At 45.0% G+C, this 14402-nt stretch overlaps 1 protein-coding gene across 2 annotated transcripts in view; it reads left to right on the forward strand.

Moving 5' to 3' along the window:
* NUAK1 (NUAK family kinase 1) overlaps positions 1-4802 on the forward strand; it is a 70596-nt gene extending 65794 nt beyond the window's left edge. For both annotated transcript variants that reach the window (XM_037160203.2, XM_053661696.1), the window contains one exon: positions 467-4802. In XM_037160203.2, coding sequence (XP_037016098.2) covers positions 467-1623 — 1157 coding nt within the window. In that variant the 3' untranslated portion in view covers positions 1624-4802. The remainder of the gene's footprint in view (positions 1-466) is intronic.
* The last annotated feature ends 9600 nt before the right edge of the window (positions 4803-14402 follow it).

The raw sequence follows: 14402 nt of genomic DNA on the forward strand, positions 1-14402 counted from the left end.
ACACACTTTCCCAGTGACCCTGAGCTCTGTGTGTTTTTATACAAGCCTACCTTTGGAGGACGGAAGAGAGCCGTGGTCATCCATACCTGCTTTCCCTTTTGGTGAAATGATATTCCCCAAAGGAGTGGTGGGGCCCTGCGAGGGGCTGGGTCTGGATTCTTTCCCGGGTACCGGCCTTGCCCATTTTATAAAGACTGGAGTTGATGGAGCGCTCGGTGGTTCATGAGATTCTTTCACTCATGTGGGAGAAGCATGCCAGGATGGGATGGCGCACGGGCCTGTGGTTCTGAGTTTTGATGATGCTTTTGATGATACAGTCTGGAAGACTTTGGCTGGACTAGGACTCTAGCTGGAGTTTTCCAAAGGTGAGCACACCTCCTTAGCCGTTTCTGGAGTGTCACCCCTATCACAAAGCCCGGAGCTCCCACTAAGTCATCTTCCTTTTTTTTTTTTACTTGTCCCATAGATGCTCGAGGACTCATTCGGTGGATGCTGATGGTGAACCCTGATCGCCGGGCCACCATCGAGGACATCGCCAACCACTGGTGGGTGAACTGGGGCTACAAGAGCAGCGTCTGTGACTGCGATGCCCTTCACAACTCCGAGTCCCCACTCCTGGCTCGGATTATCGACTGGCACCACCGTTCTACGGGGCTACAGGCTGAGACTGAAGCCAAAATTAAGAGCCTGGTGAAACCCGGGGCTTCGGAGGTCATGCTGGAGCGGCAGCGGTCGCTGAAGAAGTCCAAGAAAGAGAATGACTTTGCCCAGTCTGGCCAGGACTCGGTGCCCGAAAGCCCATCCAAGCTGAGTTCCAAGAGACCCAAGGGGATCCTGAAGAAGCGAAGCAACAGCGAGCATCGCTCTCACAGCACCGGCTTCATCGAAGGTGTCGTCGGTCCTGCCTTACCCTCTGCTTTCAAGATGGAGCAGGACCTGTGCCGGACTGGCATGCCCCTCCCGAGCTCCCCTGAGGCAGAGGTGCCAGGTAAACTCAGCCCCAAACAGTCAGCCACCATGCCCAAGAAAGGCATCTTGAAAAAGACGCAGCAGAGAGAATCGGGTTACTACTCCTCCCCAGAGCGCAGTGAGTCCTCGGAGCTGCTGGACAGTAACGACGGGATGGGCAGCGGCATTCCGTCCCCTAGCCCTCCGGACCCAGCCCGGGCGACTGCCCACAGCCTCTCCTGCCGCAGGAAGGGCATCTTGAAACACAGCAGCAAGTACTCCACAGGCGCCGCGGACCCCGCCCTCGCCAGCCCCGACATGCCCACACTGGAATCCTTGCTGGAGCCCAGCGCCCCCTCTGGGGAGGGCCTCTCCCGGAGCTACAGCCGGCCTTCCAGCATCATCAGCGATGACAGTGTCCTGTCCAGCGACTCCTTTGACCTGCTGGATTTGCAGGAGAATCGCCCTGCCCGCCAGCGCATCCGCAGCTGCGTCTCTGCCGAAAACTTCCTCCAGATCCAGGACTTTGAGGGGCTCCAGAACCGGCCCCGGCCCCAGTACCTGAAGCGGTACCGGAACCGGCTGGGAGACAGCAGCTTCTCCCTCCTCACGGACATGGATGACGTGACTCAGGTCTATAAGAAAGCGCTGGAGATCTGCAACAAACTCAACTAGCTCCCCAGGGTGTGGGGGCAGGGTGGGGGTGGGTACCAGGGAGGAAGGGAAGTAATGACTTGTGCTGACCAGCTGGTTACCTCTTTGCTGGCCATGATAATCGACAGAAAAAGGGTTGGTGCCATCTTGCTTGGCCTAGTTTGCAGCCTCGAGCCAGCAGGTGGGCTCTCTGCCAGTCCTGTCAACCGCCAGTCAGAATTTGGGTCCTAATTGGCATGGGCTTTATGGCACCTCCTAGAGGACCAGCTGTCCAGGGGAGGTGGTGTTGGCCAGCACTTAGGGAGTGGGGAGGAAGCATATGGGAGAGGGAGCATTTCCCTAGAAGTTGTCCAAATGCTTCTGGAGGAGGGACAGGAGAGACTGGGGCCATCTGCTTTGGGTGAGCTCGGAGCTTGCTTTTTCTCTCCTCACTTTAGCAAGCTTGGTCTGGCAGAATGGGGTTGGCAAATAGATTTCAGCAACCTGCACTTGAATCGGTGATTGATTGGTAGTGGCTGCTGGCTGTGCTGGTGTGAGTAAGGCACATGGGAAGCAGTGCTGTGATCAAACAGTCATGGCTGCCGTGGGGATGGGAATAGGGGCGGTAGCACTGATGCCATAGTTGCCATCCTTGACCTGGCAAGGCGCCTGGGAATTAGGTTAGGGCATCCTGTGGGATCTGTGTTATCTTTTAATGCTACTGGTGTGGCATTTGTTAATTTGCTACCTTGAATGGAAGACAGGGCCTTGGTCAGAGAGAAAAGGCTCTGAACTTGGCTAAGGACTTAGAGTCAGCCCATAGTGATTTTTTGGCTTCTTCCCAGATGTCTGCCTTGTTCTTCAGCACAACTTCCTAAGGGTGGATGGGGAAAGGATGGCAGTGTCAGGGGTCAAAACCTCGGTGTATAATAGAGCTTGGGACTCTGTGGTCCTTGCATGGATGAATGGAAATTGACCCACACCAGCAACAGGGCAACTTACCGATTTCTTTAACATCTCAGTTTGAACTGGAATGCCGCCTCTTGGGTTCCTTCTCACCTGCACGAATGCTCTGAATTGGATGCAGTACTGTCCATAGTCCCCAAAGGAGCAACTGGCTCACCCATTGACCCTGTTTAGTAATAGCAGACGGTTTCCCTACCCACCAAATGTGGGATCCTCGGAGGTAGGCGAGTTTGCTTCTAGGGAGTTAGTGTGTGGGTGGGATATTTGGGTGAGGAAAGGAAGGTCAGGCAGAAGGGGCTTCCCCCCAGATCTAGGCATTCAGTGCCATGGGTGTGAACTCCTGGGCTTTGGGGGCGAAGAATGTTTCATCCATTCAAGCGAATAAGGTGTTGAAAGAGCGGAGTGGGTGGGAGGAAACACACAGAGGAGGAGACATTTCCCTAAAAGCCACCCATGTGGTTCTGGAGGAGGCGGAGGAGCCATGTGATAGGATTCTTATCTTAAAAAGCAACCGGACTAGGTATTTAACTTCTGGACACCCAGATTGCAGGTGACGAGACATCGCTCCCACAGTGGGACATCCTTAGATACTGGGTTTGGGATTAGTGGTCTTATTTGTGAATTTGGGATGACTTCATATTCTACTGGCCTGGGGAAGTTGAAACCTTTGGTTTAACATGGCAGACTTCTGGTAGCCACCTAGAAATAGTATGTGAGGGCTGGCGTCTTGGCATTTTGGGGAAAACCAATAGGCAATGGCTCACATGGAGATGGGAAAGAATTCACCTTAAGGCACTAAGAACATTCATTAGAATGAAGCCGCCCTTTCCCCGAGGACATGACTGCCTTTCTCCCCTTTGCCACCAGCTGTGGGGTTTTGGCTTGCGCACTCCCTTCAGGTTGAGCTAAGTAATGTATTGTGGGAAGCTTCCCGGTTTCCTTTCATTCAATTCCACCTCCTTCCTGAGCTCCATTATAGGTTCAAAAGGGAAAAAAATTCTGTAGGTGGCAAATTGTGTGTGGAGGGTGTGTGGGTGCATGGAGGGCATTCTGCAACCTCGGACTCCCTGCTCCTTATCTCGTTTCATGCAGCCTTTTCTGAGCACCCAGGGCCTCCATGCTGCCGGTCCCCATGCATGGCAACCGGCCCGTTGGTAGCTGTCAGTGTGATTCAGGAATAACACCTAGCTATGGGTTGATTTTTTTTTTTTGCCTTCTGCCAAGTGATTGCCTCTGTTAAGTATTTTCCAGCCTTCTAATTTTTAAATAAAAATGACACCATTAAGGAAAACCATTCTCATCTCCCCCCCCAACAAAAAAAAAAAAAAAGGGAGAAACACACATGTATGTTCTTTTTTGTCAATAAACCCAGACTGGATTCTAGCAAAGACAGGCCTCCACTCAAAGGCAGAGATTCTGAGTGGAGTCCTAGTGCGCTGCTAACTAGCTGGTGGCCTTAGGCACCTGCAGAGTTTTGGGCACTAAGTTTTCCCTTCGTTGAGAGCTGGAAGGCTAGATTAGCTGGTCGCTCACGCCCTGCCTGGTGCTGACATTCTGCTAAATCCTTGGATTCTAGATGTGATGTTGGCTCTGTCTTTTCAAGGAAAACCTTGGAGTAGAGGGAAAAGCCCAGAAAAGCAACTTCCTTGCTTCCTGTTTAAGTCCTACCATCCCTACCAGCCAATCCCCAGCCAAGGAGGTCGTGCTTGATGCATTTCCACGGAATCACAAGTGGGAGACACTTTTATGACCTGGTGGACCAGGCAGGGGATGCGGTGTCGGCTCTCCTGGTCCCTTCCTTGCCTCCGTGGGCCTTTCAGTGTCTTAGTTTACAAGTCTGCCAAAGGAGTAGAATGATACTTCTTTTTACAGGTAGATTTCAAGGCATGATCAGTTTTCAGGAAGTGCTTCAAGACCCCAGGCGACATGAAAATGCTAAGAACTCGCTGAATTTCTATCCCTGTTATAAGGTGCTGCTGCTTCAGATGACAGGGAGCACTTTTCAGGGTGAAATTCAGGTGAGTGTCGCCCGGGCCTGCTGTCTTGAGTACAAATGTGAATGATTGACTGACTGCTTATTGCCAAACTGGAAATGTTCTGTAGGGATTAACTGGCTTGGTATCATTCCTAGAAGAAAAAAAAAAGAGAGAGAAACTTGACTGCACATTTTTTTTTAAGAAAAAAAAAATCCATGTTGTGACTTTTATTTAATTTCTATTTTTTTTGGTAATAAAAAGTTGACTTTTTTATTTGAATTTGTCTTTTCTTATTTATTGGTCTGAAAGGCATTTCAAAGGTATTATAATAATATATTGGTGTAATTTAATTGGTGCGACATGCTCTATGGCTCCAGTCAAAATTGGTTTTCACTCGATTGGTTTGAGCCCAGGACAGCCTACAGGGACAAAAACAAAAAAACAAAAACAAAAAACCAAACAAACAAAAAGCTGGATAACCACCCAAAGTGTTTGCATTTTCATTGGAAACTGATTTCTGTTTTGTTTTTGTTTCTGTTTTTATTTTTAAGTTAAATAAATTGCAATGAACTGAACCAAACTGGGACCTGGCTTCTTTCTTTGGTTGTTTTTCTTTCAGTTAAATAAGTGACAGAATCGGGGTAAGCAACAGAGACCCGCTCAAGCTAGCTCGAGCACAGAAGGGGAATTTATTCGAAGTTCTCAGAAGATGGGAAGCAGTGGGCAGTGCAGCTGGAACCAGGAACTGGAGACGAGGGACCTTAGAAAACGGCAGGCCCTCTTTTCTGCTCCTCTCTGCACATCAGCTTTATTCTTCTCTTTTTGTAGCCTGGCTTTCTTCTTCCTGATCTAATACCCACCTTGGCTTATCAGGTAACTTTCAGATTTACATGTTCTCAGTTCTGGTTCTCAAAGGAGATTACTGACCCAGTGCCTTCAGCCTGGGCTAGAGAGGGCTTCAGAGGTTAACACAGCCACACTCTGTGCCCAGCCTCGGCTTCCCCAGTTCCTCAGTCTGCGCCGCAGCCTGCCCCCATCCTTGGCACCTCCTTCTATCCTAAGGGCAGACAAATCCCTAATCTGATTGCTCAGAGTCCAAGATCTGCTTGCCCCGTTTCCTAATGGGGAAGGCCGAGGCTCTGCCTGTAATAAGGTGGCATCCCAAACCCCATTTTGCCATTGTTCCTTTTGCACAAAGACCTCCAGAAAACTCTTGGGAAGAAGGATGACTAATGGGGAGATTTGGAGTTCAGGGTCCCAGTCACAATAGCAAATGACATCAAACCCTGTCTTCGAATCAAACCGTAGGGAGTCACGCTCTGTACTGGAGCAGTGTTGGGAGATCGATGCCAGAAAAGCCTGACTTCCCAAGGAAATTGCATCGTTGACTCTTTACCTGGTCCCCCAGGAGAATGTCTGATGTAGTATGGTTACGTTTGGCGAATAAAACTGCAGGACACAATCTATAGTTAAACAATAGATTACGTTTTCTTTTTTAGTGTAAGTATGCCTCATGCAATATTTGGGGTAGGCTTATACTGAAAAGGAAAGATGATCTGAAATTCAAGTTTAATTGGCATTCTATATTTTATCTGACAACCTAATAAGGATGGGGCTTAATTGGCTAAATTCATTAGGTAGTGGCCATGGTAGAAGATTGGAGAATTGGTGCTTATAAATTGTGGCCTGCTAGATTAGGACATGACCATGCCTCTCAAGCTGGGCTGAGGCAGGGGGAATTCCAGTTTGCAGTTTGAACTTGATTGCTATTACATCAAATTGCTTTATATAGCCTTGGCCTCAGGCTTTTCAGCTGTCTGATGGGTATATTACTTGCTGCCTTACCCAACTGTTAACAGGGCTGTGAAGGATTGAGAGAATGTCTATGGAGTTTCTTTGAGTATAGAACTCAGCATGAAAGGGAAACCATAGTCCTTTCTTTACAGGGCAATATTTATGGGCTTTGGTCATTTTAAAGGCAATCTGCCTAGCTTGGAGGCTCTTAATTCTCGCTGTGGCTCCCCTCCACTATTAGCAAATGGGCCTGTCAGTCATTTTCAGGGTAAGGGACTAAGGGGAAGTCTATGTAAACGTGAATCCCTTTGGAAAGACATAATTCTGCAGCCAGATTGAGGAAATAGGATGTGTGTGGCACATGGGATGGACCAAATATGACATGTAAGGGGCAGTGAGGAAATAGGGCTGGCTGGAGTGGCACCAGTGGCATGTCAACTGATAGATTGGCGAAGCTAATGGGGAATGGTCACTTTAATGAGGAAAATTGAGAGAATTTACACTCATTGAGCTTCTACATGGTGCTCACGTCATCCTTATTCAGTGGCAAGTGGCAGAAACACAACTCAGACCATGCTAAGGATCCAGATCAATTTACTGCTTCATGTAAAGTCAAAGGAGTGTATGTCTCAGGCACAGCTGGATCCAGAGGTTCAAGTGGTATCATCGGCCTCTTTTTCACTCATTCCCACTAATGTGGATTTCATTCTCAGGCTTTCTCTGCATGGCCACAAGAGAGCTCTTGGTAGTAATGGGGTAATAGGTCCTGTTAGTGTGTGATCCTAGAGTCAGAGATAGATTCTTACTATCCTAGCATTTATGAGCCAAGGAAGCGTTGTGATTGGCTTTGCTGGGATCATGTATGTTTCTCTCTCAGGCCCAGTCACAGAATCCAGGTAGAAACATGCCCTGATTGGCCAGCCCAGAGCTTGTGCCCGCCTTGTGGTATGCTTGAATGACAGCTCCTTCAGAGTCACACAGTGGGGGAAGGCAGCTCTCGCAACAGAAGGGATGCAGAGCCAACAGAAAAAGTTACACCTTTTGGGTCTCAGCTATAAAATAGCATTAGATCATTCCTAACTTTGAGTTACTGTGAAAATTAAATGAATGTACCTAATATAGGGCTTGACACATAGAAGATTTTAAATTGTTACAGCTAGTTTCAGGAAGACAACAATATAATGCTATAGAGAGGAAAGCTGTTTGTAAAATCAGCTAAAATATGAGATAACCCAGCTGAAACGTGTTTAAACACTACAAGGGCTTTATTAGTTCATATACCTGGAATTCTAGAGATGGGGTAGATTTCATGGCTACCTAGGTCTAGTGAGAGAAACAGATAATAAATAAGTCAACAAAGCCTGCCCCTGCCTCCATAACAGATTGTAATAAATGCTGTGAAAGAAATGGGTGGGGTGCAGAGATAAAGAATTAAGGGAGGGGAGTACATCTTGCATGAAGAGTAGTCCGGGAAGGCATCTTGAAGAGGTGACTTTTGGGCAGAGGTCTGAAGATGAAGAACCAGCTATAGGAAGAGTGAGCATTTCAGGCAGCAAGAAGAGCATATGCAAGGCCCTTGTGTCTTCCAAACAGACTTTTACAGGGTTAATTTCTGGCTTGTTGGCACAGGACAACCCGGGTCCAGGGAGCGTGGTGTTTTGCCAAACACATGTGGTGCCGTCCTAATGTGGACTGGCTGTAATCATGACTTTTCATACCCTTAATTACAAATGGCTGCTTCCTTCGGCAGGTGGTCCCCAGACGAGATACATGCCATGACGTGCATTTTAAATGAGAATCTGTTTCCACTGCAGAAGTTCACTGCCAGTTTATTGAAATCTATGGAAAGGATGCTTTTCATCCACAGAGTCATGCAAAGTTTGGGACATGGAAGTGGAGCAGCAGGGATACTCTGTAAAGATCAGAAAGTGCAGAGTAAGGGTTTCATGTCACAAAGCCCTGCCCCACAATATCACAGCTGTCTGGTTCCAGTAGGGAACTGTGCAGAAACTGAGCCATCAGGTTTGTCTTTAAATTGTGACAGTTACTTTTCTACTGATGAAAAGTTTACACTGCCCTCTTCTACCTGACTGGGAATATCCACGATTTTTTGATCGGCTGGCTCCCCCTCCACTCCCTGTGCTCTCGTTTTCATTGGTGAATTCATCTGGATAGACTATGTTATGCTAACGTGACAAGCCCTGAAATGTCAGTGGCTCAATATGATAAACAATGATTTCTTACTCTCACCAAGTTCGATACTGGTTTGGCCATTCTCATCATGTTGTCTCCATGCAGACACTGGGGGATCTGAGCTTCTTCTGTCCTGTGGTTCTGCCATCATTGGGTCCTTCATGTCCGGCCAGGGAGATGAGGGGGAGTCAAGATCTTTTAAGAGTCAGGCCTGGATGTGGTATACATCATTTGTGCCCACATCCCATTGGCCAGAACTCATGTCACCTGACCCCAACCTAACTTCCTGGATAGTCTTCAAGTCTATAGTACTTAAAAAGTGGAAATTAAAATTGAATTATATGGACATGTAGTGTCTCTGTCACAACCTAAGTCTGCTTCTCATGGGAAGGTCCCAGCATAAATGAAAATCATTATTGCTAGTGTTAACCGAGTTCTTAGTGAGCTGCAGGCAGTGTGTCTGCCCTTTCCATCCATCATCTCTTTTAATGCTCTTCCTGTTCCCTTATCTCCATTTGAGCAGATGAGGAAACAGGGTTGGGAGTGTGCGGTAACTTGCTCAAGTTGCCCCACTGTTACACGTACATCTGGATTTAAATATAGGCCTGGCTGACTGGCTTCTGAGCCCGGGCACTTAATGGCTCTGCTGTGGCCTTGAGATGGTCCTTCTTCAAGTTGGGCTCCTTGATCACAAGCCCCATCCTGTCCCCATCCATGTTCACCTAAATGCTATTTTTTCTGCAGAGTCTAACGAGATACCATCAGGTATGAAGACATGGGCCCCAGTCCTTGCACTCTCCTAACAAATATAGAAAGAACTGCTGTCCCCCAGGACCCCATTGGTTTTATGTTCTAGAAGACCAGGCTCAGCAGATGGAATTAGTGGGGTTGGTTCAGGTTTCTTAGTTCCTGTAGAGTGGAATGGGATGGAGGAGTGAGTCTTTCTCCATTCTGAGCACCTGCTGTGGTTCAGAACTCAGTAGAGGGACAGTAGGTCTTCAGTGGCGGGGTTCCTCTTATCCAAAGCTGTGTATTCACACATCCCCCAGCAGGGCTCTCCATGCTATTTCCTGTGCTGGGGACCCTGCTTCTGGAGGGCTGACTGCTCAGAGCGACTGCTTGGAGCCATATGAAAACACAGGATGCCAGGCTGGGCTTCATGAACCTGCCTGGGGTCAGGCATGACAACAGCAACTTCAATCACACAAAAAGGAGAGGATTGCCATCCATGTCTTCAAAGCCCAGAGCAGGGTGATGACGCAGGCATGGTCCCAGGCTGGAATTCCAGAGCAACATCTCACAGTCAGGAGACACTGAGAGTGGAGAGCAGTTCATTTTGGAAGCAGCTGGAGAAAAGGGGCTCCAAAGAAAAAGCTATTCTGAGAAAGTTCTGCAAATTGGAATTTGTGAATCACTGAAGCTGAAAAACATCAGATTCAGCAGTGCTGAGGGCATTCCAGAAGCTTCAGACACCAGGCTTTGGATCCCAGGCAAAAGGGAGTGTGCAGAGCAGAAAGCCTGATGCAGACCTCAAAACCAGGCCTGCCAGTCAGCTCCAAAGAGGCCATGGTCATGGGTTCAGTCCCTATGAAGTACAGATGGTCCCTGGCAGTGATTGCTGCTTAGACTGGCTTTTCATAAACACTCATATCTGGGCTTGATGGTGAAGTAAAGGGACATGGGGGGCTTGGGAAAAATTGCCTCCTCTTCTAGAGAAACAGATCATAATCACGTGCTCAGGCCTTTTGGGGAATCCAGAATAGTGCGGTAACTCTGCCTGTGAGATTAAGTTGGAGTTAATGAGAGTCCTCCTTGTTAAGAAGATTCCAAAGTGAAGGAAAATTCCAAGGACCTTCTCTGACAAAAATGCTATGAAACTAGAAATCAATAACAAGAAAAACACCAAAAAAACACACAAATACATGGAAGCTAAATAACATGTTATTGAATAATGAATGGGTTAACAATGAGATCAAGGAAGAAACTAAAATGGTATCTTGAAAGAGATGAAAATGAAGACACAGCAATCCAAAATCTGTGGGGCACTGGGGAAGCAATCCTAAGAGGGAAATTTATAGCATTACAGGCCTATCTTAACCCCCCCCAAAAAAGCTCAAATAAACAATCTGACTTCACTCTTAACAGAACAATAAACAAAGCCCAAAGTGAGTAGAAGGAAAAAAATAATAAAGATTAGAACAGAAATAAATGAAATAGAGTCTAAAAAAATGATACAAAAGATCAATGAATCCAAGAGCTAGTTCTCTGAAAAGATAAGAAAGACTGACAAACCTTTAACCAGACTCATCAAGAAAAAAAGAGAAAGGACCCAAGTAAATTAAATCAGAAATGAAAGAGAAGAAATAACAACTGACACAAAAGAAATACAAAAGATTTATAAGAAAATATTGTGAGCAATTATATGCCAACAAACTGGACAAACTGGATGAAATGGATAAATTCCTAGAAACATACAATCTTCCAAGAATAACAGGGAAGAGGCAGATAAAAAAAAAGAAAACACCCAAAACAAACGAGAGATGCAAGAAAAAAAAAAAAGAACAAAAAGAGGGAGGCCAACAAGCAAAAAAAGAAAAAAAAAAAGAAAATTATAGGCCAACATCTCTGATGAACATAGATGCTAAAATCCTCAACAAAATATTAGAAAACCAAATTCAGCAGTGCATCAAAAATATTATTCTCCATGATCAAGTGGGATTTATTCTGTGAATGCAAGGTTGGTACAACATCTGCAAATCAATAAATGCGATTCACCACAGAAACAAAGGATGAAAACCATATAATCATATCAATGGATGCCAAAAAAGCTTTTGATAAAATCCAGCACTCATTTATGATCAAAACTCTCATGGGAATAAAGGAAACTCATGGGAATAAAGCAAAGTGGGAATAAAGGACACAATAAACAAAATAAAGGCCATATATGACAAACCCACTGCCAGCATCGTACTCAATGGATAAAAACAACAAGCTTAAGAATGAGAACAAGACAAGGATGTCCACTTTCACGTCTTTTATTCAACATAGTACTGGAAGTACGAGCCACAACAATCAGACAAGAAGGAGAAATAAAAGGCATCCAAATTGAAAAGGAAGAATTAAAATTCTCTCTTTAAAAAATATTTTATTTATTTATTTTTAGAGAGAGGAGAAGGGAAGGAGAAAGAGAGGAAGAGAAACATCAATGTGTGGTTGCACTCCATTCTGAGGACCTGGTCTGCAACACAGGCATGTGCTCTGACTGGGAATCAAACCAGCAATGCTTTGGTCGGCAGGCCCATGCTCAATCCACTGAGCTACACCAGCCAGGGTGTAAAACTCTCTTTATTTGCAGATGACATGATTCTATACATAGCAAGCCCAAGAGATTCCACCAAGAAACTACTAGAACTGATGAATGAATTCAGCAAACTAGCAAGATCGAGCTGCATTTTTATATGCCAACAACGAACTAACAGCAAGGGAAATTAAGAAAACAATCCTATTCATAATTGCTTCAAAAAGAATAAAATATCTAGGAATAAACCCTAACCAGGGATGTAAAAGATCTGTACTCAGAAAATTTTAAGGCACTGAAGAAAGAAATTGAAGACACAAATAAATGGAAGTACATACCGTGTTCATGGATCAGAAGAATTAACATCATAAAACATTATATTACCCAAAACAATCCATAGATTCAACAAAATTCCTATCAAGATTCCAATGATGTATTTCACAGAACTCAAAGAAATATTTCAAAAATTTATATGGAACCACAAAAGGCCCTGCATAGCAATAGTGAATCTGAGAAAGAAGAACAAAGTTGGAGGAATTATGCTACCTACTATCGAACTATACTACAAGGCCATAGTAATCAAAATAGCCTGGTACTGGCAAAAACGGACACATAGATCAATGGAACTGAATAGAGAGCACAGAAATAAACCCACAACTTTATAGTCAATTAATATTCAACAGAGGAAGCAAGCATATACAATGGGCTAAAGGTAGTCTATTCAATAAATGGTGTGGGGAAAATTAGATACAGGCAGAAAAATGAAACTAGACCACCTTCTTATACCACACACAAGAATAAATTAAAAATGGATTAAAGACTTAAATGTTAGACCTCAAATCATAAAAATCCTAGAAGAAAATATAGACAGCAAAATCTTGGATGTTGCCCATAGAAATTTTTTATCAGATATATGAGGGAAAGAAAAGAAAAGAAAAGAAAAAAGAAAAACAAATGTGGCTACATCAAACTAAAAAGTTTTTGCACAGCAAAGGAAATCATCAACAAAATAAAAAGACAACCCACAGAAGGGGAGAACATATCCACTGATACATCTGATAAGGGCTTAATACCTAAAATTTACAAAGTACTTACAACGCTCAACACCAAAAACCCAAACATCCCAATTAAAAAATGGGCAAAGACCTTAATAGACTTTTCTCCAAAAAGGACATACAGATGGCCAATAGACATAGGAAAAGATTCTCAACACCACTAATCATTATAGAAATTAAAATTAAAACCACAGTGAGATACCATCTTGTACCTGTCAGAATGGCTGTCATCAGTAAATCAACAAACAATGCTGGTGAGGATGTGGAGAAAGGGGAACCCATTTGCACAGGTGATGGCAATGCAGATTGGTGCAGCCACTGTGGAAAGCAGGATGGAGACACCTCAAAAATTAAAAATGGATCCATCTTTTGAACCAGTGATCCCACTTCTGGGGAGATATCTGAAGGAACCCAAAACAATGATTCAAAAGAACATAAACACCCCTATGTTCATTGCAGCATTATTTACAGTCACCAAGATATGGAAACAGCACAAGTGTCCATCTATATATGAGTGTGTAAAACAACAAGGGCACATTTATACAATGGAATACCACTCGGCTGTAAAAACGAAGAAAATTTTACCCTTTACAACAGTATGGATGCACCCAGAGAACATTATGCTAAGTAGAATAAGCAAGTCAGAGAAGGACAAATACCATATGATCTCACTCATATATGGAATCTAATGAACAAACTGGACTAACAAGCAAAACAGAGACAGACTTATAGATGAGGAGCAGATGACAGCTAGTTGGTCAGGGGGGTGGTTAGGGGGTGGAGGGATTGAGCAAAAAGGGAAAGGGACTCATGGACCTGAACGACAGTGTGGTGATTGCTGGGGGGAGGGGAATATGCTGGGACTAAATGGTAATGGGAAAAAATAAAGATTAAATTAAAAAAAGACACAGTCATCCTCTAAGGTTCCAGTGCAGTCACACACTGGTGCTTTGGTGTTATTACCCCGAGGTCTTTCTTGTCCTTGCATCTTCCATTCAGTTTCATCCACTCAGGATTCTGTCACTATAGCCAATGCCAGCCACCTTGCTCACAGCCAATGTCCTGACCCTCAGTGCTTTGTTCGTTCCTCCACCTCACCTGCTGAGCCATGCCTGCCTTCTCCTGGACCTTATACTCTTGCTTGCCTTTGCTTTTACCCTCACACTCATTCCTGAAATGTGAGCACAGCTATGACATCCTAGTGTGGACCCTGGGATCAGCCTGCACCCACTTCACTAGGTGGCCTTGTTGTCTCACACAGCACCTGATAAATCAGAACCAAATTGATAAGCCAAAGAAGTCAGGGGTCTTAGTCCAACATAGATGCCAATGCCAAGTTGAGAGACCTTAGTCTTGGCCTTTGTGATCTTGATCCAGTTGTACTCTCCTTCCAGACTTCACTCTTCTCCCCTACAAAGGGAGGCATTGAATTGAAGCAGTGAGTCTCAAATTCTGTTCTTGGGATCATCTTAAAGTGTGCTCACCTGGGTCAAGGAGAATAGAAAGAAAGAAACCTGAACTGCTGGGATTTATTAGAAA

This window comes from Artibeus jamaicensis, unplaced genomic scaffold, assembly GCF_021234435.1.
Source record: "Artibeus jamaicensis isolate MK-2021 breed Jamaican fruit bat unplaced genomic scaffold, CSHL_Jam_final contig_233, whole genome shotgun sequence".
In the NCBI taxonomy this organism is placed as follows: Eukaryota; Metazoa; Chordata; class Mammalia; order Chiroptera; family Phyllostomidae; genus Artibeus; species Artibeus jamaicensis.